Source organism: Lycium ferocissimum, chromosome 7 (assembly GCF_029784015.1).
Source record: "Lycium ferocissimum isolate CSIRO_LF1 chromosome 7, AGI_CSIRO_Lferr_CH_V1, whole genome shotgun sequence".
Lineage (NCBI taxonomy): Eukaryota > Viridiplantae > Streptophyta > Magnoliopsida > Solanales > Solanaceae > Lycium > Lycium ferocissimum.
In genome coordinates this window covers 25,625,197-25,652,041 of record NC_081348.1, presented here as the reverse complement: position 1 = coordinate 25,652,041, position 26,845 = coordinate 25,625,197, and the positions used below count along the sequence as shown (strand labels likewise).

Here is a 26,845-nt window from a genome sequence, read left to right as displayed (position 1 = left end):
TCTTGTCTCAGGACATTCAGATACGATATGGCCATATTTTCGACATTCATAACACTTCCCATCATTCTTTGACTGCCCAGTGAAATCCTAACCTTTTCTAAAGTTTGAGCTTCCTTTTCTATTATTTCTTAATCTTCTCATGGCTTCTATCACATGCCTAGAAATCATGGCAACTTCTTCTTCTTTAAAGTCGTCATCAGATTCTTCAACTTGAGCCTTGAAAGCAACCACTTTCTTCTTTTCATCCTTCTGATATCTTTGAATGTGATTCTTTTCAAATGCTATCAGATTTCCTCTTAATTCATCATAAGTGAACTTATCCAGATTTCCATCTTCCAGGACAATTGCTTTGGTTTCCCAAGTTTTTGGTAGACTTCTAACAAGCTTTCTAACTTGTTGAGAGTTGGTGTAAGTTACTCCAAGGGATTTAAGTTTTCCAATGATCTTCTTGAATTCTTGTGAACATTGATTCAATGTTCTCATCGTCCTTCATCATAAAGGCTTCATAATCATGTCTTAGAGCATCAATTTTTGTTTCCCTTACCTTTGATGTTCCTTCATAGGTGACCTCAAGTTTATCCCACATTTCTTTGGCAGTGTCACAATTTGAAATTTTTGCATACTTTTCTCTACTTACTGCACAGTAGAGCAAGGCTATTGCCCTGGCATTTATTTGCAGTGTCTTTTGTTGTTCTTTGGTAATGTCATGTGATTCCAGATCAATTGTCGAAGTATCTATGTCTTCCTTGTTTTCAGTCTTTGGTTTTTGGAATAGGTTTAGGCCCTTTCTTAATCACAATCCAGGCTTGATAATCTATTGACTGCACAAATATTTTGAACCTTTCCTTCCAATGGCAATAATGTTCACCATTGAAGTATGGTGGTCTTGTTGTGGAGTGCCCATCTTGTAATCTTGCTCCGTGAATTTGATATCCGACCATTTGATCTTTTCTCACGTGCGGCTAAGCAACTGAAAGTGAGACCTTGCTCTGATACCAATTGAAAGTGCAAGAGGGGGGTGAATTATAAATTTTTCGATCTGTTAGTCGACTAGGTTAGATCAGTAGTCGACTGTTTGCTCAGAGAATGCTAAAGTAAGGTGCAGAAGATAAATGACACAAAGTATTTTATACTGGTTCAGATTCAATGTGAATCCTAGTCCAGTCCCCTTGGGTTGCAAGGGTGAGCTCTGCAGCTTTTTGTTAAAGGTTTGGTACAAGAGAGGTTTGAATGGAGCTCCTACGTCTACACTCAAATCACTCTTAATCTTTTTGATACAAAGCCTCACAAGCTATATTATAAATCTCCTTTCTTTTTTTCTTACACTATAAATCACTAGACATACAATGTTCATGAAAAGTAAAGCAGAGTACTGAGAGAATGAGACTAAGCATGTTTTTTGTGTTTGTGAAGCAGCCCGTTTATAGCTGTTTAGGCTCTTCACGCAGTGAGATCAACCCAAGGGATTTGATCCTTGGAAAGAGGAATTAGTGATCCTATTTCCAAGAATAAAGCTGGAGCTGTTGCTACTTTCCTTGTGCGTTGAGGCCGCGTTCCTTCTTTAATGTTACAGATATCCTTTCCATCCTTGAAACGATTTAGTACTGCTGGATTAAGATTGTTACACTCAGTGGGATATTCCTTCTTTAATGTTGCAGATATCATTTCCTTCCTTGAAACGATTTAGTACTGCTGGAGAATATCTTGTTAGCCACCACGATAGTAGTATCCAATTGTAGGGTTGGGAGGTCTTCACTTGAGTAGGCCCATCTCGTTGGGGCTGTTTTGTGAGCTCTTATATTCCTTGTGTGATTCGATTATTATACCTGCACAAGTAAAATTGTCATCATAAAAACTTGACACTAACAGTTTCGACCCCGGCTCAATTGAAAAAGGCAAAATTTCGTAGCAAAATTAAGCTTATTTGGGCAAAAGTTAGGCCTATCTTTTGTAAAATTCCAGCAAAGTGAAAAAAAGAAATCTTTTTTTTTTGTGCGGATTGCCCTTCATTTGGGGTGGTCTTTAATTTTTGCCGTTCGCCTAATACCCCAAAATTACGGGTTAAAACTCCAGCTTAGAAAAAAAAAATCACAAGGCAAAATTCTGCCTTGCAAATTTTTTTTATAGAAAAAGGCAAAAGTTAAAGACCACCAATTTGAGGGGCAAAAATTAAAGACCACCTCCAACGAAGGGCAATCTTGCAAATTACCCCAAAAAAATTGTCTTGCAACCTTTTGCCTTAATGCAAAATTTTCGTGAAGTCTTGTCTTGCAATTTTTTTTTTTTTTAATTTACTGAGTGAGGGTTTGAACCCAGAATCTCGAGACATTTTCGGCCACTTTTTTTAAGCGAAGGGAAAAAATTAAAGATCAGCGCCTTTGAAGGCTTGTTACCGAAGTGTGAATAAATTACCAGCAAGTCCTTGTGTACTTTGGATAAAACATAAATACAAAAAACTATGAAGAAAAAGAATAAGACGGTCTACATTCTTGATAATTTACTTGAGAGATGCCAAGCAGACAATCAGCACCTAATGCACATTGACCTAAGCCTAACCAAGATTTATAGTTCTAGGGCAGTTTTCTAAAAATATACAAATGTGAAACTGGTTACAAACTGCTAAAGTGAATTGAAACTTACAGAAAAATTAGACATACACTGCCGGGCTACCTTCTGTACATGACCCAAGCTGTCCGAAATGCCAAGTTTAAATCAGACATCAAAGCACGAGCCTCCCTCCCTCCTGTTTACGAAAGCTTGGAGTGTGGCTTCATGACCCATAGTCACATTTGCACTTGTAAATCCCGAACTTATCCTTAAAAAAAATCAAAGATAACACCCAATTCAATCCATAAGTGTGCCTGCTATCCAACAGAATCTTCTTGGGTGGCTTCATCATCTTCGTCCATCACATCCTCATTCACTTTCTCACTGTCAACTGCCTCTGCATCAGATGTAGCTTCAGTATTCATTATGTTATCCTCATCATCGGTGCAACTTTCTGTAGCAGAATCAGAAGCGTCTCCCTCATTTCCTCCTTGATCACAGTCACTACCAACTGCATGACTGAATTGCTCCTTCAAATCAGGAGCAACAATTCCAATCATCTCACTTAGTGCTTTACGATCATGATCCCATCTAGAAGAAGCTTTGGAAGTAGATGTAGCACATTGACTTTCACCCACTTGAGCGCCTGAATCGTGTAAAGCTGCAGGGCATGCATCGTTGTCTTTACTCATAGGAGTATCATTCTCACCATGGACAGAAGGAGCGGTACTGCACGCCCAGCTGCCAGCAACCTCTGAGGCTAAAAGATCAGCTGTCCTAATGGTTCCCTCAGCTTCAGTATCTTCAATCACATTTTCACCATCAGCGAGATTATTTGCTGGGGAAGGAGGCATACTCTCATGAGCAATTGCAGGGTTCTGCTCCTGAGCTTCTTTCCCAGTAGTTCCATCATCCAGCTGCATTGTGTTCCCAGCTAAAGCACAGAAGTTTAAATCTATATTCCTTTCACCATTGATTCCCAAGCTCTCAGTCTCTTGCACGTGTTCTGTTCCAACTAGGTCACCCTCCATATTGGCTGCTACACCAGCAGTATCACTTTCGGGTACTAGCTCAGTTCCCACAGCATCTCCCTCCAAGGGTGCTGTCTCAACGCCATCGACTTCAGAGCCAAATCCACCCTTCACTGTACATTCAGCACCAGCAAATTCCACCTCTTGTGTGTCTTGCCCTCCTTCACTTCTGTTATTGCAATCATGCTTCTCTGTGGCACTTGCCTCATCACTTGATAACTCAAATAATTCCCTGACGCGCCTCGTGTTGGAAGTACTGCAGCCCGCCTTAGCAACATTGTGGCTTCCATCGCCTACTCTCTCTCTTGCTAGGGATCCATTCACATTCCCATCGTATGGATTAAGGTCAATATCCACAGAGGTGTTCTCTTCATCCTCTAATGTCCTTTGCATTGCCTTTAATTGCTCCTGTTGCTTTGCAAACAAAACTGAGATTTCCTCGGTAGTGGAATAGAAAGCCCGAAGTTGTGTTTCTCTGCATCACAATCATATTGTACAAACCACCATTTTAAGGTAAATGGAGAAAAGCAAATGCCAGAATACTAAGGGTAGTAAGCATGCACGAGCGTCTCTAACAGTGTATAAAGAGGATTATAAAAGCTCAGTTGTTCCTGCATAAATGATACATGTGCTCTCGGTGAAATGATGCATGCAATATCACTGACATACCATATTCCACGCCCCTAACAATATATCAGCTTCTTTTGATAGATAGTGATTTATCACAAGCATTCACATACTACGCAAAAGTGCCTCCGATAATCATTCAGGAAAAGAACTATTTGATTAAATATGTCATAATCATGACCTAATGTTTTCATTGATTAAATAAAAGGGTACACCATCAGCAAGTTATTTTATAAAGTAGTTAAAATCATGATTCTCCTTATTTCCCTTCAAGCAAAACTAAAATTTCTTATTTATAAGAAAAACAAATTTCCTATTTTTCTTATTTTGTTTCCTTTAGCAATGTATGTGATTTCACATCCTTAATTTACTTTCACAGTAATACAACCTGAATTATGCTTGCTTAACTTTTATGACTTTAATATGTCAAACAAAATAATCTAACACAAATCCTGTATATTATTTTGTTTCTTTTATGGTAGTCAAATAACTGAATGTATTTACAGCTTGTTTGCTGGATCTTTTATGGTATACATAATTCGGTTTGGTTCTCTTCAGTCAAAGCAACATCATCTTTAGATACTCAACATCTTAAAAGTAGTACTTGAATACAACAGAAGAAAAAAATAGAAATATCCGACAATAAAACATATATCAACAGATAATTGTGAGACTGACATAACCAAATCTCAAAAATCAAGTGAGGCTTGTCTAATTATGATGAGAAAGCATCACATAAAATTCGGATCAATTGGTCAAACTTATTATTTTAGCATCTATTCAACCCATATACTAACCAAAAGCTGGGTAAGGGAAAAGAGAAATTATGTCACATCCAGGAGCAAGAATATTCACATTTATTCATGCCAGTTCACCTAACTTCCAAACATAGGTACCAGTCATACACGTTTAGTTCTTACCGTAGCATAATTCTTTCTCTAGCACCTTTCAGTCTGCGCCTCTCAAAATCAAGATCACGCATTGCGGCACTGATCTCTAGTTCAAGGGCAGAAACCTTGGCCCACGCCTCTTCCCGAGCTGCCTGCTACCGACAGCAAAGAATTGGTACAGAGAAAAGCGAAAGAAAGAAAAGATCAGAGTTCATATTTGACATTCTTTCCTGCACGTATAGACACAAACATGTACTAATAATTTAATAAGCAAATAGTGATCCAGTTCTAGCAAGGCACAAGTGAACTTTTGTTTCTTCACATTATCAAACAAAAAGACATAAAAAATAAAAATAAAAAGAGAAGTAGGCTAACAGCCAATGGAGGCTCAATCAAGTGGGGTATGAAGGAACATATCTCAAGATCGATATCAGTAACTAGTGCCAGAAATTCATTTGGGTCATCGTACCTTTTCACTCTCAAGCTCTTCCTTCAACATTTTCCTCTCATGCTCAAGTTCCTCTATTCTCTACAAATAATTAGAAGATGCAAGACATCAGCATCTGAAGCAAGGAACTGAAAAAGGAGGAATTGATATCTTGACAATAATATTTACTTTTTTCCGACTGGTAGAAGATAATTGCTCCTCACGAATTTGAGCTTCAAGCTGACGAACTTTGTTATCAGAAATAACCAATTTCTGCCTGGCGTCTTCCTGTTACAAGCTAACGAATTAGGAGCTGGAATGGCTTACAGTAAGTAAAAGGTAGGTTAGGCAATATTACCAACTTAGATCTCAAGGTTTCCACCAGCGAACATCTTTCCTTCTCTGAGTCCTGCCATTATGAGCTGAATGAGAAACAACAACATACCCAGTATAATCCCACCAACTGGGGTTGGGGGAGGGTAAAGTGTACGCAGACCTTACCCCTACCCTTTGATGGGTAGAGAGGTTGTTTCTGATAGACCTCCGGCTCAAGGAGACTGAAAGAGAGAGAGCAACGAAATGTTTCAAAATTCATAGTCGAGGTTAATTTATACCTGAAGCTTATTAATAATTTCTTGCTGTTCTTTTTCTCGTCTAATAGCAGATTCTGAGAGCCGTTTCATTTCCTCCTGGGCTTCAGCCTGCACTCTCTGTATAGAGGTTTTCAGATCCAAAGCAGCCTTTTCACGTTCTTCTTTCCTCTGTTCACGCTCCTCATCTAGCAAAGCTTTCAGTTCCGAAATTGATGCTTTCTGGCTGAAAAGCAACCATCATTTCAAATCCTTAACTAACCTTTCCTAAAATAATCATCAGCGTTCCCATATTAAGCGGCTTAATTTAAGCCACATAAGGATAGGAATAAACCGCTTTGTGCTCAAAATGAGCAATAGTCATAAAACGTCATGTCCTCTTTCGTTGAAAGCAGGAACTCAAAATGTGACGATTTATTTCACAGGTTCCAAAGGCTTGATTGACCATCAGGATTGAATCTGGCTTTCCAATTCTTACGAGTACAGATACCTATTTATCACTTTTGGTCCTAGGCTTTTTATTAGTTAGTCCTGGTACATCCCCCAGGCAGCATAATTTTTTTTTAAAAACGAGGTCCTCAGTGATACTACATAGGGACTCCTTGGCTTCTTTTTTTGTCTCCTCTGGACTGTTTCGTTATAGCTTTTGATGAGTTGAACCAACAAGAGATATTAAGGTCTAGTTTCTGCTTTGAGCTCCAAGGACAAGGGGGTAAACAATAATGAGCTTGGGACTTTTGAGGGAGAATACATAATTACCCCCTGAAGTAGTTCCCTGTTTTTCAAAGAAATAAAAGAAATTGCAGGAGTCCTAGTATGCCCGCATGGCATAGAGAGTGCATCACTCGTTTTTTCTTTGATAATCGCGGTGTCCGGGCCAGCTTGCGCGCACCTTGACTAATTCCACCGGATGCCTGCCACCTCCCACCAGCAACAGGTATCAGGTAACTCTGTCTACTAAGGCTAGGACAGATGGAAAGAAATCACCTAGTGTTTTTTGTCTCTGCTGGAATTCTCAACCCACTTTATTGACCACTAGGCCACACCCTTGGGTGCAAGTGCATATCACTCTTTTTAAGAGGAGGAACGAAGAAAGTTAAATTTTTTTTATTTTTATTTTTTTAACGAGATTTTTATTATGTGTATTCTTCCACTTTAGTCTTTTTATATTTTACTTTTTTCTTTTTCCTTTCTTCTTCTCCATTAACGTTTCTCCTCCAATTCCTCCACCACTTCATCACCACCATTTCCACAGTGATCCGGATCTCACAAGGAGTGTCTTAGTGATAACACAAGGAAATAAATTTGCTCCCACCTACAAAAACACAGATCCTTAAGAATATTCCTCTCCCCCTCCAAAATGGATAACATTTCTCTTTACCTTCGATTTTCCCGCCACCACCCATCTTCTTCTTCAACATCAGTATATACTCTCTCTCTTCTCGCCATGAGTGCTCACTGACCCACCGTAGATCCCATCACTGACACACAACAATGGGAGGGGATTCCATTTCGACCAAGAGGTCTGATCTCCACGTTTCTTATCTTTGTATGCATTCTTTTTTGTTAAAATTTTGTTCTGCTTTGATTTTTTGTTTTTATTTTCTGGTTGTTTCGTCGTTTTCCAGCAAGCATGGTAGAAAATGGAGGGTTGTGAACGATGGAGGAGAGGCGCAGTATGGCAGCGTGAGCGGTGGCAGCGAGAAGGTGGAAGATGAAGGATGATGCTGAAATTGAGACAGTGATTCCCTGGTGGTTTTTGAGGTTACGAATTGGTAATCTTGTGGTCAGTGATGGTTGTTTATATTGGAGAGTAGAAGGTGGCAGAGATGGTAGCTCCCTGTGTTAAAGGGCATAAGAGAGAGGGTGGAGAGTTGAGAGAATGATGAAGAAGAAAGAGAAAGAAAAGAGGTGTGCGAGATCTTTTGATTTTCACAGAAGATGGGCTATGGTGTTTCACCAGGGAGGAAAATGGTTTAGAAGAAACAGAAAGAGAAAAAATAAAGAAATAAAAAAATAACAAGGAAAAAATATAAATTAAAAACATGAAATAGACACGTGGCAAGCCAGGATTGGTACTCGACAAGCACATTCTTTGTTACAACTGGGGTTGGCCGAGAAAGGAGGTAATAATACATTAATACCAGTTCAAAGATGTTCGCGGGGGGGGGCGGGGGTTAGGACCCCTGCAAACTTGAAGTGTCTTTTTGAAAATCAGGGACTAGTTTGAGGGGGTTCCTTATGTATTCTCCCATTTTTGACCTTCTTTAATAAGGAAACAAGCTACAGGACGTGGACAAGATAAAGAGAAATCAGAATGTCATTCGTGATTCCTCTTAATTCTATCAGTGGCATAGTAGAGCCATTACCTGCTTATTATTTCATTGGCTTCGACACATGATTGCTCAGATGCGCTAAGTCTTTCATTAAGGTCTTCCAAAGCATGAGTCTGCTCTGTACATATTCTATTTGATTCAACTAACTCTTTTCCTTTGGTTTCCAAAGACTGCTGCAAATCTTTGAGTTGTTCAAGGTATGAAGTAGAAACAGATTCCCTCAATTCTTTCATTTCCTGCAAGACAAAGGAAAGCTCATCAAGACAGGTGGAGAAACAAGATCTCAACCAATAAGTGATGGGGGAAAAAAACCATATGACCATACAAGGAACAGGAATCAATCAAGAAAGATCATTTTCCTGTTCACTCACACAAACAGATCATACCTAGCATCTTAAATCATCAGAATTGGCTTGTACAGGACCCCGTCAGATTTTTGGAAAGATAATAGGAGTATTGAAAGTATCAGAAGTTTCAGACACCACACTGCTCTCCAGAATGAACAGTTTGCAGCAGAGAATATACAGCTTTTCTGTAGGTTAGACTATACTTTCAAAAACAGAGAGAGTCTAAAAGAAGACAGTATTTTGTCTGGTCCTACTTCTAATCTCTGGTGCTGCGGACCAATTTACCCTATCAAAGAACACTTAATAAATGATGAAAGTATTTGGAAACGAAAATGTTATTTCAATCAAAACGTGCAAGGCTTTAGAAACAAAAATGTTATACAATGAAAGATGCGTTTGAAGCCGCAACAAAAGCCAGAAGATTTTTAAGAAGAGAGAATGTTTTCACGTTGTAACATATTTCGTAGTATATGCTTCTATCTTGAGCGATTATTTTCTTCACGGTGTGTCAGACTTTTCTTAGGCATATTGCATACTCTTTTCTAAAAAGAAAAGAGTCATGGCATGTGAAAAATGATCCTAGTTTTACATCTTATGATGCTATTGACATTGGCATGGAAACAAAATTTCAGAAGCTTTTTAATCTAAAGTGTTTACACAGTTGGAAGGTGTTGAGTTAACACGCCTACTGTATCTCAAGCTGTTTAGTAGTAACACTGACTATGCTCAGAATTAAGCAATTCAAAGTGGTAATGTACTCTGAAATTGCATGAGTAAGAATACCATCTCACGACGGTCCAAACCAGCACGATTCTCATTGCGCAAGGAATCGATAGTTGCAACATGACTTTCCAGTTGCTTCCGCAGTTCCTACAAGAGTACAGAACAACCGAAATCAGAGAAAGGTTGTATAGGAGTGAAACAAAGTGACCTTGACAGACTGCAAAAGAAAGCTAATTTCTTTGATAAATGAGAATGGAAAACTACCGTGTTTGACCGCTGCAGGCTACGGAAGTCATCCAGAGAAATGGGACCTTCAGAAGTGCCAATTCCAATTCCCTTGAGTCTCTTGCTTTCTGAACCGAACTCATCTTAAGCAGAAAAGACAAAAAGCAAGTTAGTAAGCAAAACATAGTAACAGTCATTAGGTTGGAAACAAATAATGATGGGTATCAGCCCGTTGATACTTATATAATAGAAGAAAAGAATTTATTATTAAAAAAAAAAAAAAATCACCAAATGTGATGATTGATCATTACAATTCAGCCAAGAAAATTTAGAAAGATGTTGCACAAAAACTTCAGAAAAAGACTGTTCATCTATTTCTGCATCCTTTGCGATGCCTCAATGAAAGAACCACGACATCTTCAGGAAGATGTCAAGAGATCATATTTCCAAAAATACTGGGTGATAAGCAACTGGCACGAATATGAATCATATTCAAAATAAATTAAACAAGTTTGAACCTAGATAAATGTGCATCCTTCAGTTTTCTAATAGGTGCATAAACATTCTTTGTCCTATGACTAGATCAACATACATTGAGTCCAAAAAGACGTTGCCAAAGGCGAAGGAAAAGCGAAGAAACGCACTACGGTATGCTAGGGCTTTAATCGCAAAGAACAATTGAAGCACGCACTTCAGATCAGAAAGGTGCAGATGAAGAAAAACTTTAACTATATATATATACAATGCATGCAATGCAAGTTAAAACAGCTGCTCTTACAAACAAGATTATATGAAAGTTCTTAATAAAGAAAACAAGATTATATAAAAAATAAGGAATTATTAAAAAGAGCAAGTAAATGAAATATATATAAAGTATATACCATGTCAGTCAAGTTCAAAAAATAAACGTTTCTGATTCAGATGCAAAGATGCATTTATAAATTTTTCATTTGCAATTTAGTGATTAGTTTTCTTAGGCAATATTTCTAATTTCATACTTCTAATCACATAATCCCTCCATCCCATTTTAAGTGTCTTAGTTTGACTGGGCACGGAATTTAAGAAACAAAGCGAGACATTTGAATCTTATGGTCTTATATTAAAGATGTGTGTAGTCATTTAAATCTTGTAGTCTTAAACTTGCCATGTAGAATGTTGGAATCGGAAAAGTTACTAAATATAGAAAGAGGCACTCTTTTTTGGGAGAGACCAAGAAGGAAACTAAGACACTTAAATTGAGACGGATGGAGTAACATATTCATCCATAACTTTCCTCACCAATTATCATAACATGCCCATATACCAGATTTGTTTATTGTTTACTACCGTCCTACTTGATGGGGAGCTCATGTGCGCCTTGGGGTACATCATAGCGTGTTGTTGCCTGAACTGAGGCATTGCCTAAGCGAGGTAAGGCATAATCTGCGCTATACCTAGATTCAAGGCTTAAAAGCCTCAAGTGTGAGCTTTAACAACATTTCTCACACGTCCATTTCAGGACCAAACAATTAAAACGAAATCACGAACCAGATGAAATAATGAACCAGAAAGGTTAAATGTTCCAAAACGACGACACTGATGAAGGCAGAGCAAATCTACCTGCTTTTCTTTTTAGAACAGCTGCATCAGCTGAAGAAACAGATACGAGAACTTCTCGGAACACAAAGGCATACGAAAGTTCTGCAAACATTACAAGGAAAATGATATTATACAAAGTCCCATATTCATGTTAGAGAATATCATGCTGTAAAAATATAACAAAACTTCATCAGCTGATCATAACAGACATATTTCTATTCCTTAAAAATAATATTTTATTTTTAAAAAAAATCGAAGTTCTATCTTAAATACATAGCAAGAGATAATCTTTCTTTGGCCCATTCATTTCCTGGGAGTGGTGGGGTTGGGGGTTATTATGTTATCCTAGTAGACCATTTTAACCTGAAGATCCAACATCAACAAGAGGGAGGGTGAGAATTTTAGTGTGTCTCAAACAATAGTTTTGTTTTTCATGTGGTTGCTTTACCTACAGACTTACTGAAGAAGAATTTTGACTCTAGAAATCTTTTCAGTTTAGGGATCATCTGAGGTATCCAATTGACAGGCTGCATATTTAAGCCTCTGAGCCTTTTCTCTATCCATCAAAGCCTTGCATAAATGTTTAAAATTGAAATTAAAACTCCCAAGCATTTGAATACACAAATGTAAAAGGAGAAGATGAATGTAAACCAAACAAACTAAATTTCTTAATCATCTTTTGCTTGAAAATGATACACATATGAAGCAAGCAAGAAGGAGCTTAAAAAAAATAGATACTCTACCGTGTTGTGGAGCAAACGCAATTGAGATAATGTCACCATGACGTAATCTGGCTTCTGGGCTACTTTTGTTCAACTTTTCCCAATTTAGATATGTCCCATTTGTGCTGAAAAGAACCAAAATAGATCAGTAAACTCATGTGTCAAGTTGCATCACAAAAGTTCCACAAAAGATGTCCAACCTTGTATCTTTCAGAAAGACTGCAGTGCAACTGTTGGCGGAACACTCCACATCTTCGCTGATAACCTTCTTCCTGTAGATCTTGCAATGATGAGCACTAACAGCAGGAGACAAAATCTGGAAACGGGCATCATCTACCAACCGACCAATGCGGTGTTCTTCAGATGTGAGAAGCATGTTCATTCCCTGTTTTACGGAAACGAGTCAGTATATAAAATTGTTTACGAGGAATACTTCAATAATGTAAAGAATCGTATGCTAAATCCATACTTAAAAGTGACCAAGTTTTTTTTTTTTTTTTTTTGGAGAAGGTAACCCGTAACAGTTGTGAGTATTGACTAAATCAGTACATAGGTTGTAGTGAAAACCATATTTCCATCATAGAGAAAGTGTAAAACTGATCCAACATCCTAACAAGATCCTAGGATATCTACGATAGAAACATTATCTAGGTATAACTGTTTGCACCAGAAACAGAAGAAGTCAAATGCAATTCAATTTGATCTTTTGTACTGCCATTGTTGACTTTATTAGCTCATTACACAATTCGTAATTCTTCAACTTTTTGGCTGTACCTTTGCTCAGCATTCCCTTTATGCTGGTAGTATTATAAAAGTTACACTTTACCTATCAAAAAAAATAAAAACCAATCTCTCGAGCAGTATTTTCGTGCTCTACATCAAGTCAACAATTTTTACAACGTACAAACCTTCACAGAATACAAAGATCACAAGTCGCAGTAAATTTACTTTCCCTAGCTTGATCAAAACAAAATTTTACTTTCCCTATCAACAACCAGGTGATGTTACCGTGTGAACAGCAACTTTCCCTATCAAACAATTCAGGAAGGAAAAAAAAAAAAAATCAAAAATCAGCCTCCATAACCAACAGATTCTGGTCGGCTGAACGAACCATTTCCATCAGGAACCAGCTTTGTCCCACAAATCACTAATTTGGGATACCTTAACACTGTATATTCTCAATATTTTCTACTCCCTCCATTCACTTTTACTTGTCACGTTTCGCTTCACGAGAGTCAATTTGACTAATCTTTGGCGCTAAATTGAATTAAACTAATTCAATACTTTTAATTATAAATTTAGATGTTCGAAAACCGTACAAAAAAATACTCTAAGTTGTAATTCCTCCCATATTAATATGATGAAATAATATTAGTACATCTTAAAATGTTGGTCAAAAGTCCATAAAGTTTGACTCTCGATAACCAAAATGAAACAAGTAAAAGTGAAACTAGGGAGTAAATGACATGCAAATATCTCAACAGACCAAAAAACTCCTCGTCCCTTTGTCCCAATTAATGTGATACTTTTCGCTTTTTCGAGAGTCAATTTGACTAAACTTTTAATCTAAAGAAAGCTACATCTAAGAACATTGGTCAGAGTTTGAATCTTGGGAAGCAAAACGTACAGGAGTACAAAAAGAAGAAGAAGAAAGAAGCAAAATTGATAACTGGGGGAAAAGATAATAGACCTGAAGACGCTTGCGGGCTTTATCGGAAATAGCAGTTAAGACGCCCCAAACATCAGGATCAGAGTACTGCAATGCCTGAGACGCTATTTTTGAAGCCACTGATAGTATAAATTCTTCAGGGCTTTGCGGATTTCTCACCAATGTAGAATTGTTGTTGTTATTAGCATTGCCGTTACAGTGTTGTGGAAGTGAAGAACATGACTCTGAGGCTGGAGACTGGTCTTTATTACTACTAGGGTTTGAGTTTGGTTTTGAAGCCAATGGAGTTGACGGATTATCGTCTTCTTTCCCCATTATTCATTCACTGATTTTCGTGAATGTGAAAAAAAAAAAAAAGGCGGGGATTTTGAAAACCCTAATTGTATTGGCTTTTATTGCTCCTCTAGCTTCCACGAGAAGCTGACTGAGCTTTTTGTTTCTTTTCTTATTTAGGCCCCCCAAACTTTTTGTCTTCTGTTATTTTGTACTACTTCTTATTTCGGTGGCAAAATTAGCTCATGAAAACATAACCCGCCTAACCTCTTCAAGTTTAGTGCGACCATTGACCCGCCCAACCTCTTCAAGTTTAGCGCGATCATTGACCCGCCCATTTATTAGCTGAATTCATTCGGTCCACAAAAAATTGGGCTCATATGCATTTCAAATTGACTCATGAGAAATCCGACCCAAACTATTAACAACTAAATGGCTCAACAAGCTTAAAGGACATTTTTTAGCCTTTTTATAATAATTCTACTTTTAGCCTTTTTCAACTGATTTCAACATACGTATAGAAATTGTATCATTATTGTATAGAAAATCGATCATATGTATAAAAACTGTATCATTCTTTGTATAGAATATGTATCCCTACCATATGTGCTTAGAGAATGTATCATTGTTGTATATTTTTGGTTTAATGAACGTATAATCAATGTATACTTACTAATTATACACACATTACTCGTGTTTTGGGATATTTCTTGAAGGCTTAATCAACGTATACTCAATAATTATGCATATATTATACATGTTTTGGGTTATTTTTTGAAGGTTCAATATGAATTTTTTTTTTTTTACCTGTAATGGCGACTTTTTGTAGTGAACCTTTAATGGCGACTTTTTGATCTAGTCGCCACAAAAAGTCTTATGTTTTTTTTTTTTTTAGTGAATGGGCTACTAGGCTAGCGCCTGAGAATAGTTTGGTCCGAAAGTTCAAATCGCGGCATTAAGCCCAAACATGGGCCTAACAAATTCCTAATGGCTAGGTAGTGTCCTTTTCCCTTTAATTAATTGGGCACTTAATTTGCAAAATGTTCTTATTTGAGCCCTTATGTTTTGTGGAAGTGAAAAACTTCACATCATCCGTATCCATATAAGATTCAACGTAGGGATCTAGTAGCTCAGTTGGTTGGGTACCTGAACTGTAACACCTCGTACCCTCATACTAAACCATATCGGTAACATCCCGTAAGTTCAAGTTAGGTCCTAATGGGTAATAAGGGTATTAAAATGACATGTTAGTTATATGAATCCCTTTGGGATGATTTCGGGCGATAGATAGTTGTTTTGAAGTCAAACCAAAAAGTGAAGTCCTTAAGGCCTTCTAAATCCGTCTAAATCTGAGACAGTCTTCGTTCATGGCCAGTTTTTGAGCATTTACGTTAGTAATTTGAGAAAACCTCCTCTTATAAGTTTTAGATATTTGAAATACCTTTCCAATGGTATATTATGGAGGTCAAACGGACATCCGTACAAAGAGTTATGGCCATTTTACTGAAGGGTGGCAGAGCTGAATCTTCATTTATGGCCAGTTTTCGAGCATTTGAGTTAGCAATTTGAGAAAACTTCCTTCTTGGAAGTTGTAGATATTTGAAATACCTTTCCAAAGGTATATTATGGAGGTCAAACGGACATCCGTACAAAGAGTTATGGTCATTTTACTGAAGGGTGACAGAGCTGAATCTTTACTGAAAATTTCACCTAATGTACGCCCAAGGAGTGTTGGACGTACTTTCAAGCACGGACCGTATATCTAATAAGACGTACATTGCCCGTTTTTGGCAAAAAACTGGTTTAAAATGGGTATGATCTTATTTTGTTCCTATTTTTCATTCTCCCAAACCCTAAGGACGAAATTCTTCTCTCCCAAACTCAAGATACTCTAAAGTAAGCCATCCTAAGTCATTCCAAATTAATTCTAACATGTACCCATGATTACTAATCAAGAATTTCAAGAAAACCCACATAAAGATCAAGATTCTAGCTTTTGGAGTTCTTCTTCAAAGGTCGAGTCTTTAATTCAAGTTTTGGAGCGATTAAGGTATGTGGAGTTTCTATCTACGTGTGGAAACATCATTGTTCTTTCCCACGCTTCTTATTCCATAAAGTATGAAGCTTTATAAAAACTAAGATTTTTAACCATGATCATGATAACCCTGAGCCCATGTCCCACGATTATAATATGTATGAAAATTGTTATAAATTCTTCATTGTGTTCTTGATACATCATTATAATTATTGAGAATCTGTTCATTAATCCATGAAAACCAATACTTTACATTCCATGGGTTCTTACATGCGAGTTTATGAACTATTATGATATTTTCAAGAAAAGCTATATATAAGCTTAGCTTAAAAAATGCAGCTTATAAGCTGCTTTTTTTAAGCCCATCCAAACAAGCTCTAGCCCTATTTCTATGTCATGTATAATTATCCGCAAGTCAACAAAACAAATTTTATTTGTAACATACTCCTGCTGTAATTTGAGAGTTATAGTTTTTATTCCAATACCCAATTTGTCTTATACATTAAGAACTCAAAATGATTATTTGGAAGTAGTGACTCAGTTATTGATCTCCTCCCTAATATTACACAGTTGCAAAATTCTCACCAAATCCTTCATTTCTCATTCAGGACCTCTTCCCCAAAAAAATAATAAATAATACTAGTAATAATAATAACATGGATGTTGCAGTTGTTTTCTCTGAGGTGATAGCCGTGTGTTTCCTCCGAAGGATCATACCAAAAGACCATTCTCTCACCACCTCCCACCCCCCTCCGCACCCTGTCATATGGTTAGAAAGCAAAGTGGACGGTATAGATGGAGCTCGAGTTATGAACAACTTCAACATGGAAATTTCCCTTATCCGTCCTCAAGGACCTCTTTATGCACGTGCATGCATGCACTGCTGCAATACTTGTAATTATATCTGTGAAAGGGAACCTTGCCAGCCAATGACCCGTTACAGCAAGAACATAGAATGTCAGTTCCTGAGCCACCCGGAGCGGAAACTGAGCCGGTACCTTGAGCTTTGAGGGCTGCGGCAGCAGCTAATCTTCTCTCAGCCGCAGCTGCTCTTTTTTCCCTTTCAGCATCATGAGCCCTATTCAGTTCCTCCTGATTGGCAAAGAGAAAACATATCAGACACCATAAAAGAGATTAGAAACTACAAAGCTTTGTCCGCAACATTGAGCAGCACTTCCTAAATATTCCAATTCGAGCAGTGATAGGTACAAGTGCATAAAAGAGATACAGCAGTAATATGTTCCGAGACCTCTTTAGATATTTTTGCTGAAAGAGTAGACTGAGATTTTCCTTTAAGAGCTGAAGCACCCGTTCCTCTCTCAGATTTAGATGGAGCAGTCTGGACTTGAGCAGCCTCAGCCTGCAAAAATGATGTCACAACGCCGAGAGAGAGATAATAGGAGGATGAACAAATTAGCCCATGTGTGGGTGTTCAAGAGGCAAATGAGCTTCTAAGCTGCCTACCAATAGTCCAAAACTTTTTTTTTTTTTTTTTTTCTTTTGGGGATAGGTAAGCTGCCTATCAATAGTCCAAAACTCTTCTTCTTGTCAGAGGGAGAAAAGACAAGGAAAATGCAAAGTTGGTGATTGATTGAAGGACAAGTACAACCAAAAAAAAAAAAAAGAAGTAAAACTCTAGAACCTTTGCTCCTTAATCCATGCCATGCAAGAAGATGAGTCAACAATTATTTTTGCAAGAGAGTGCTAAGACAGGATATGGAAAAAATCAGCATAAAAAATAGATTAGCATGCACCTCAGCCTTTTTTTGCCTTGCTTTCCGCAATTTCTTCAACTCTTTTGCCCTAGCTTTCTTCTTTGCGTCTTTTTCAGCCTGGGGACGGAAATACAATTGTCATATCAGCTAGCTATAGAATGCAGCATAAAACACATTTTCACTGATTGGCTTATCAAAAAAACATATTTAACCGCTGAAATTGAGAAATAACACATGCCAAAGGTAAATTAATTCAATTAGCATACTTGTCCAGTACCTTATGATGTAATAGCTAGCAGACAGAATACGGCAATCAATTTGTCTTGGATCATGGATAAAATATATTCTCCTAGGAAGGATTTAATGTAACTCCCACATTCACACTGCTCATACTTGTAAAGTACAGGCATATTACAAGAAGAAGATTTACACTAGAACAATGACAGTGAATGGGAAAATATTTAGAACAATCAAGTATACTTGGATTCATCTGCATTTGCGATATGCCTGATATGAAGAAACTCTTAGAATCTTTTGACCAGATCCAAAATATACGAACCTCGGCAGTAAACTACACTGTCAATATCACACCCCTAAAATAATAAAGAAGTTACCTGTTTGGCAGCTTGTGTTTCCTCCATTTCTTTAGTCAATGCGCTAGGAACCTTAGCAGCATGCCAATCCCACTTGTCAAGGTTTGATGCCATGAAGCGCCTAAAAGTGTTTCTCACTTCTTTTTCACTTGCAAGCATATATGGAGTTTTTCCTCTCTCGTCCTTGAGACAAGGATCCATACCCTGTTCTAGAAGTTCAAAAACCTTTTCACAATCCCCACACTTTGCTGCTTCATGTAAAGGAGTGGATGTACCAACGGTGTCATTATCACTCTCACTCTCACTTGATATGATCGCATTGGGAGATGGCATAACAATAGAACATTCTTTGGTAATTTCCTTAGTCTCCAAATTTTCCTTCAAAACCTCCATGGACATATCACACTTGCTGCTCAAACCACTTGCACTTACCTCTTCACAATTCGGTGCAATTTCCTCATTTACTTCGAAGGATACTTGAGTCAATAAGCCATATATCCGTCTAGCTTCTTTATAGGTAGGTCTTCGAACAGTCAAAGGAATATTTCTAATAGCATTAAGCTGACAATCAAAATATGGTCGATCTCCGTCAAAAAACAGTTGCCGGTTGTCAGAGGGAGCACATATGAAGATACAGGACGAAACAGCAAAGTAAGGCTTCCATGCAGTGAGCAAATCTTGGATTTCCTGGTTATCAAACAGCAAAAATTATCATCAGATAATAAGATGTTAATCCAATTTAAAAAGTTCAGATTTCCTACTCCATAGCACCTCTGTTCTCTTGCAATATGACAGCCAACTAATCCCCCTCCCTTTTTTTTTTTCTTTTTCAAATCAGAGAGAACCACTTAAGTAGTAAGACCAATAAGCAGAAGCAATCTAGTCCCTAAAAGCACCGCTTATAAGGAAGCCAAAATGGATTCCTTATCATGAGACAATGTGTCAGAAATGGGAATTTTAAGTATCACTAAAGAAAATATGAAGGAACTCCCAAGAGAAATCATCAGAAACATGAAACTGAACTAAAAGTAAAAAGCTAAAAAAAAGAAACAACTACACAGAAAGGCAGAAATCATAGCACGGATATGACACCAACTTTTGTAAGGCCCGATTGAACTGAGATATGATGACTAACAAGTGTTTTTCAAAAAGAATCCCATTGCCACCAGCAGAAAAAAAGGAGGAAGAAAAGGGAAATTTTTCGTGATGAGCATGCAAAAAGGCAAGAAAATATGTTGGTGCACCTGCTTGAATTGGGATCTCATGTTAAAGTTGAGTAACAAGCATAATTTGGCAAGTCACACTGAATGGGATACTGACCATGCAACAAAATCTCTCTTATGCAAACATCAATCCCTTTACCTTTTTAAGAGCAAGTTCATTATGCCGACGAATTGATGCTCCAGCAGAGTGCGCCATCTTGCCACTTGCATCTTTTGATGATTGTTTCTTACCAGCCTTAGCCCGTATAACATATCTAAAAGAAAGGTAAAGTAATATAAATTATTGCCACATTCCCTCAGAAGGGATGCGGGAATGGTAGCTACGACTTAAGCATTTAAAAAGCATGGTAAACGCCAGCCCTGGTGGAGCCAGGAATTCAAACAAGGAATTTTTCAAGAAAACATTTCTTAGGCCAAGGAGATTTAACAACTTATATATATACAAAGAAGAACATTTTTGCCCAATTTACATAGTATAATATTTCAACTTGTAAAAATATTCGTCGAACTAGTTGTCTTGGTATGACGAGAATGACACAAAAGGAGCATTGCACTTTTTCTTACAACAAAGACTCTAACCTGTGGAATGTCTTATGTGCCACAACTGTGGTACCATCAAAAACACAGCCTGCAAAATGCCCACCTCTTGCAAGCAACACGATCCTCAAACGGGTATTATCCCTTGGTTCATGGATCAAATACTTCAACTTCTCAATCACTTCATTTTCTGTCAAATAAATCCTGTTCCTGATATCATCTGCAGCAAGCGTCTTCTTTTTCTCAAACAAAATGCTCTGTGACTCATTCAGGAGTAAACCCTTCCACAATGAAAGGATCTCCGCATTATGCAATTTTAAATATATTTTATTCTTTATATCTCCAACTATTCTTCGCTGCATATCATTGGACTGACCAGATTCTTTGTGATCTTCATCATCTGATCCAGAAATACTTGATAAATCATAATCCTTACATAGGGAATCAGAGGTCATCTCATCAAAGTCTTCCTCCTTTATGATGTCTCTCCCAGAAATGCTAAGCTTTATCTGATATCAGTACTGACAAGTAATTACTATAACTACTAAATGAACAACCAGTATAATGAGATCAGCACCTTCAGGAACAAAGATATTAACAGAAAACTGGGGGAAAAAATCTTTTCAGGGCCAGGGTGGAGAAGAAGGCGCTGCAGATTGAAAACTTTAGAGATAGAGTAACCAAGTGACAATTTCTAGAAATCCGAGCTAATTTGAAGTGCTTCTAGAGCAATGATGAATAGCCTCCGCTAATAAAGTTCTAGCAGGGCGTCTATTCCAATTGCCACTCTGGTCATATGGAACCAGTGTATTCCTTTTCTGAAACTTTATAAGCAAGGTGAGCTGAGGGTCTATCGGAAACAGCCTCTCTACCTCCTGAGGTAGGGGTAAGGTCCAGTACACTCTACCCTCCCCCTCTACCCTCCCCAGACCCCACTTTGTGGGATTATACTGGGTATGTTGTTGTTGTTGTATATAAGCAAGGTCCATAAGGAAGAATCTAAAGCTATTTTCTAGAGGTGAATTCGGACAGCATTGTCCTGCAACTTTCAAAATATTATATTAGATGAAGTATTATTAGACAAAATATTCTTTTGCTGAACAAATTGAAAACCTACTCTTACTAGAAGTCTAGTCTCTCTCAGGTCCAGTTTCGATCTCTAACTGACTCAGTTAATAGGCCGGATGAGAGATATTCAGAAAACCCAATAGAAATTCTAAAACCTGATGGTTCTTGTCCTGAAACGAAGGATGCGAAGAAAGTAGTGTCGCCTGTCATCATGCTCAATCAGTAATAAGTTGGCTTCACAATTCCCATAACCCCAACTCCTAAATTCTACTAGTGATATGTCATTAGCCTAGATTAGCTCATTTCAAAAGCTAAAAGGCGCAAATATTGGGAAATTGTCTAGAAGTTGTTAATCCCAAAGGACTAATCTCAAGCATATGAATACTGAAGTACTAAAAAAAACAAAATACAGTAAAAATGGTTTTGTTACAAAGTCATTATCTTGTGCTTTGTTAAGGGTAAGCATTTCAGTCTTGGGAATACTTGTCCAAAGTTCTCTCTTTATATATCAACTTACTAATGTCTTTGATTATCAGAAAAGAATAAAACAAATAAATTTGAGGATAAAAGGAAAAAACAAGTATTGACTACTAGCAATAAGTTGTGCTTAAGCCAACCAAAAAAAAAAAAGGATCTTTAAATCCAATTATAAAGATAAAAATCATAAATTTTACACTTGACAGCAATTCTCTACTTCAAGTAATAGAACTTTTTTTTTTTATTTATTCAGCTACAAAATCCTCACCCTTAATAGCATTATTATCCTTAGAAGACAGATTAAAAACCAATCAGCTATGCATCAATCTCAAATCAGTTAGAATCAGCTAATTGAATGCTCTATACCAACTGTCCATGTCTTTCCAGCATGAATATAATTAAAATCTAAAACAAAAAAACAAAGAAGGAAGGAAAATAGTACATTTAGTCGATGAATATCGGATTTGAAGTGAGAACGCTGATCCTGGAGAGAGTCAAACTCGGCCTTACAAGTATTACAAGACAACCTTTGTTTCACATCATTCCGATTACTCGAACTCTCCGTGTTCTCTATTTCATTTTTGGATTCGTCATCAATGTTTGCATCGTCTAGGGTTAGGGTTTTGACTGAGAGGTTTTCGAGTGGAGATGCTGACGGAGATTGGAGGAGGCGGCACGAATCAAACAAGTTTGGTGGTAAGTCGAAGATTGAACGGTGTCGTTTTTCGTCCGGAATTTGTTGATGGCGGCGGTGGCGGGTGGTGGTGGAAGGAGGAGGTTCCATCTCCATCTTGTCAACGTTGATCAATCTGAGGATTCTAATTGAACAAGCAGTGATAATGGTTTGGACTTTCGAGTTTGAATACAAGGAGTAATAGTACCGAAGCTCCCTCAGGTTTTAGATACGGAAAAGGGTCAAATATTACCCCCCCTTACCTTGTTTCATTAGTTAAATATACCCTTCATTGGTGAAAGTTAATAAAAATACCTCTGCCATCTTCAAACTTCACACTCATGCTCCTATTTGGATAGAAATCTCAAATTCCAAAATTCTCAAATTACCCAATTTTAAAAAAATTACCCATTTTTTTATTGATCGGGAGGAAGAAAAGTAAATGCATTAACTATATCATCATCATCATCAAATTTTAGCTTTATCTTCTTTCATGAAAAAAAAAAAGAAAAAAGCAAAAATACACCTAAATGATAAAATTTCAAAACTCACCTTAAATTTCGATCTTTAAATTCAACTTCAAATCTTGGTGTAAGTTAAAACTGAATCGTGTAAAAATGGAAAAGGGCCGCCTTTGACTACTAAAAAGGGGATTTTGTTCAATTTGTGCTGTGAAACGGGAGTAAAGAAAAGTAAAATGCATTAACATATACAATCCATACATGTTGATTAAATGTTGTGAAATCTCAATAATACACAACACAAGTAAAAAGCGTATATTATATGTAGAAAGCACCACATGCAGTGCCATTCCTATGCACGGTCTACATTTGATTTAAAGATTAAATTTGGAGTTGGATTTAAAGATGAAATTTGAGGTGAGTTTTGCGATTTTATCATTTAGGTGTGTTCTTGCTTTTTTCTTTTTTCTCCATCTAAAATGGTTAAGAAGATGAACCAAATATAAGATTAATTTGATGATGATGATAGGTGGGTCGGGTCAATGAAAAAAGTGGGTAATTTTTTTAAAATTGGATAATTTGAGAGGATTTGGGGATTTCCATTCAAATAGGAGCATAAGTGTGAAGTTTGAATTTTCATTAACAAAAGATGTATTTAACTAATAAAATAAAGTAATTTTTTACCTTGTTTTATATAGAGTATATTTAACTAATAAAATAAAATAGAGGGATATATTTAACCCTTTTCCCTTTTAGATAAGTACAGATATCCCCTATTTGAGAAGAAAAGGTGTTTGAGTAACCAAATTAAAGGGTTAATTACATTAAACATTAAATTGAAATTTTTCTCATTTAAATATTTGAATTTAATTTATATATATAAACTAAAATGAGTTTGATTTATTTTTCAAACACACCAAATCAAAAATTGATAAAAAGAGTAAGTTTATTTTGGGTCCAATTTACAACACTGACAATAGAATCTTCTTACATTTTGAAATACTAATAAATTCCATGAACATACTATATTGACACATTTGAGTTTCCACAAGCTTTATGTTCGTAACCAAACGTAATAATATTATTTTTTGCTATTTAGGCCAAGAATCTTTTTTATTATTAATTTTATATGTAACTATTTGTAAACAAATGAAACTTTATAAGATAAATTTAAAATTAAAATTTAGATAGAAAAGTTAAAAATTACGCTTTATGATTTGGAACTACATAATGGGTAATACTCGCAATTCTTTTATAAGCAAAATAAACATACCAGTACTTGATCAAGTCTAATATTCCTATGAGTTATTGATTATTACATAAATTAAAGCTCAAATATTGAAAGTGTAGATTTTCACTGAAAAATATTATTAGGTCTTTCTTTCTTGCACGCACACATTAATGGATTCCATATATCCTTGAACACATACACGATAACGGTGACATCCTTCATGAAGAAGCTAATTTAGGTCATACCATTTATTTAGAGGCAAACACGCTAACAAAAAGACCAAAGTCTAGGCACCATGTGAATAATGTTCTACTTTACCTCCTGATTTTATGCGTATTATCTCTATAATATTAGATTGATTCAACTGGAAAAGTTATATATATTTGTGTGGCATCTTATTAAGGGTAAAATAAAAGTTTAAAATTAAATTATTACTAATTATATAAAAAAATATCATTTTTTTAGACGGACTAAAAAAAAAGTCACATAAATCGCGACAAAAAGATTAATAAATTATCAGTTCAATTTTCACAGGATTGCACGGGCCATAGGCACCTAGTATACAGAGATCATCCTTCAAAGAGGAAAGGGGAAACACTCTCACCCACCATTAGTATTTTTCATTACCATCACCCACTTTTCTTCCATCGACAGAACCGAAGCGATGTGCACATTAGAGAAGAGAGGCAACATATTCTTCCTAACCTTAACTGGCACAGATGAACACCGTTTACACCCCAACCTCATCGACTCCATCCGAGCCGCTCTCCGCACCGTAAAATCTGAAGCTACTTCCTCTTCTTCCGCTCTGATTACCACAGCCCAAGGCAAATTCTTCTCCAATGGTTACGATCTTAAATGGGCCTTAGTCGACAAAGCCCGTCAACAACTCATGTCCAAGAAACTCCGTTCTCTCGTTTCCGACCTAATCAATTTGCCTGTCCCCACAATCGCTGCTATCACTGGACACGCGTCAGCTGCTGGGTTTGTATTTGCGATGTGCCATGATTATATCCTTATGCGTAAGGATCGAGGGTTTCTTTACATGAGTGAGCTTGATATTGGGTTTCCTATACCTATTTGGTTTTCGGCTTTGTTGAAGTGTAAAGTTGGGTCGCCTGTGGTTTGGCGTGAGGTGGTGTTGAAAGCAACTAAGTTGACTGGTGACATGGCAGTTGAAAGGGGTATTGTGGATTCGGTTTATAATGGAGTGGAAGAGACAGTGGAGGCAGCTGTGAAGCTAGGTGAAGAATTGGTGAGAAGAAAGTGGGATGGGAAAGTGTATGCTGGTTGTAGGAAAACACTGTATGTGGAGCTGTTAAATAAGCTTGGTTCTGATGAGACTGTGGGAGATTATGGGGACGACCAGGCAAATAAGACTATCTCCAAGCTGTGACCGACACTATGACTCAGGCATTTGTACGCTTAGTACTCTATTTGTTATAATGTGTAATATAAAATGTATGTTTCCTGAACTAAAATATCTATCATTGTCTGTGTGTGCTTGAATAAACCAAATGCAGGAAATAAAAGGAGTATTCTGTTGGAGCATACGAAGTAATTTCGCAGTAGTATCATATTGTGCCAAATAATGCAGTGGTGTTATTAGGTACTTTTCTGTTGGGTGGGCATAAAGTTGAGAAAACCGAAAAACTAGATTGATCTGAATTAATTGGGTGTTTTTCGGCTTCGATTCTTTGATTTTTCGGTCGGTTTTCGGTTTTGATTTTTTCAAAAGATCGGTTCTTTTGATAGTTCCGATTTTGATTTTTTTAAAAGTTAGGTTTCAATTTTAAAGGATCGATATTTCAGTTGAACCGAACTTGTTATTGGAGTGGTGAATTTTTGTATACCGGCACAGTTTGTGGAAGACGGGAAGTATTGGCACCGTTTTATTGGAGATGTTCATTAAGACAGAATTGCTATCCCAAAATGTTGGTTCTGATGATAAAATTTCAGTTACTGGTCAATCTTGGATGGGATTACTACACAAAAATGATGATCATAGTGCACCTCTCTGATGTGTGTAGATTTGCAGGCAAACACAGTGTTGAGCAATGAACACCAATTGACATGTAAATCAACACACGTTCAAGAAAGTAGGAGTATTATTAATTAAATATGAACACAAAGCAGATCCTACCAATTTCCTTCCCAGTGTTTATTCATCTTGTTATCTTCATACTCAGAACGATGTTAATTAGCTGGGCAAAAATTATTAGCATGAAGATCATTTTAAAGCTGAAAATAGCATAGTGTACTAGCTGCATACCGAAGAACCAACCCGAAATGAGAAAAATTGAACCGAATTGAACAGAACTAATTATGGTTCAGTATTTGGTGTACACAATCAGAGAAAACGAAGACCGATGTACTGAAGTACCAAACCTAAGTTTTTAATAATTGAATAATAATTGAACCAAAATATCGAACGCCCATCCCCAAAAATGCAAGTCTTCAATTCGGAGAAGTGAGTTTGTTTTGTGGAAAAAAGAGAGTTGCGAGCAAAGAAAAAATGCAAGCCATCAACCTATTCACCATAAAAGAGAGAGTATTATTTTGTTGAAGAAATATGTTACTTGTGGTGAAGCTTTATACTCAATAACTAGTCTAGAATTGGTTCAAGTCGTATGACAACCTGTTATATTTTAGAGGGGACAAGTCAAGGAGTATTAGTAGACGTTTGTACATGCGATTTCATCTCATGAAATAAAATCATGAGATAAAATCAGCGTTTGGACATGCGATTTGATCTTTGATTTCATCTCACGAGATGAAATCCCAAAGCATCCAAAAAGGCATGATTTGAGATTTGAAATCATAATTTCAAAAAATATAAATGTAAAA

At 36.9% G+C, this 26,845-nt stretch overlaps 3 protein-coding genes across 4 annotated transcripts; 1 reads left to right on the top strand and 2 right to left on the bottom strand.

The window, feature by feature from the left end:
• Positions 1 to 2,383: 2,383 nt before the first annotated feature.
• Positions 2,384 to 14,049, bottom strand: LOC132064027 (uncharacterized). 2 transcript variants are annotated; one of them, XM_059456883.1, is made up of 13 exons: positions 13,734 to 14,049; positions 12,244 to 12,428; positions 12,065 to 12,168; positions 11,343 to 11,423; positions 9,783 to 9,886; positions 9,579 to 9,665; positions 8,482 to 8,684; positions 6,137 to 6,338; positions 5,881 to 5,931; positions 5,712 to 5,810; positions 5,565 to 5,624; positions 5,126 to 5,250; positions 2,384 to 4,053 (listed from the first exon to the last, which is right to left on the bottom strand). In XM_059456883.1, the coding sequence occupies exons 1-13, from the start codon at positions 14,025 to 14,027 to the stop codon at positions 2,865 to 2,867; spliced, it is 2,784 nt and encodes a 927-aa protein (XP_059312866.1). In that variant the 5' UTR covers positions 14,028 to 14,049; the 3' UTR covers positions 2,384 to 2,864. The 2 variants fall into 2 exon arrangements, with proteins under 2 accessions (XP_059312866.1, XP_059312867.1); XM_059456884.1 differs by having other exon boundaries at positions 5,126 to 5,247.
• A 2,490-nt stretch (positions 14,050 to 16,539) lies between these two features.
• Positions 16,540 to 22,526, bottom strand: LOC132064026 (uncharacterized). Its single transcript, XM_059456882.1, has 7 exons — positions 22,076 to 22,526; positions 20,131 to 20,597; positions 19,691 to 19,805; positions 18,350 to 19,015; positions 17,775 to 17,852; positions 17,270 to 17,380; positions 16,540 to 17,112 (listed from the first exon to the last, which is right to left on the bottom strand). The coding sequence occupies exons 1-7, from the start codon at positions 22,421 to 22,423 to the stop codon at positions 16,858 to 16,860; spliced, it is 2,040 nt and encodes a 679-aa protein (XP_059312865.1). The 5' UTR covers positions 22,424 to 22,526; the 3' UTR covers positions 16,540 to 16,857.
• A 2,005-nt stretch (positions 22,527 to 24,531) lies between these two features.
• Positions 24,532 to 25,549, top strand: LOC132064025 (enoyl-CoA delta isomerase 1, peroxisomal-like). The gene is made up of 2 exons (XM_059456881.1): positions 24,532 to 25,417; positions 25,522 to 25,549. The coding sequence occupies exon 1, from the start codon at positions 24,663 to 24,665 to the stop codon at positions 25,392 to 25,394; it is 732 nt and encodes a 243-aa protein (XP_059312864.1). The 5' UTR covers positions 24,532 to 24,662; the 3' UTR covers positions 25,395 to 25,417; positions 25,522 to 25,549.
• The last annotated feature ends 1,296 nt before the right edge of the window (positions 25,550 to 26,845 follow it).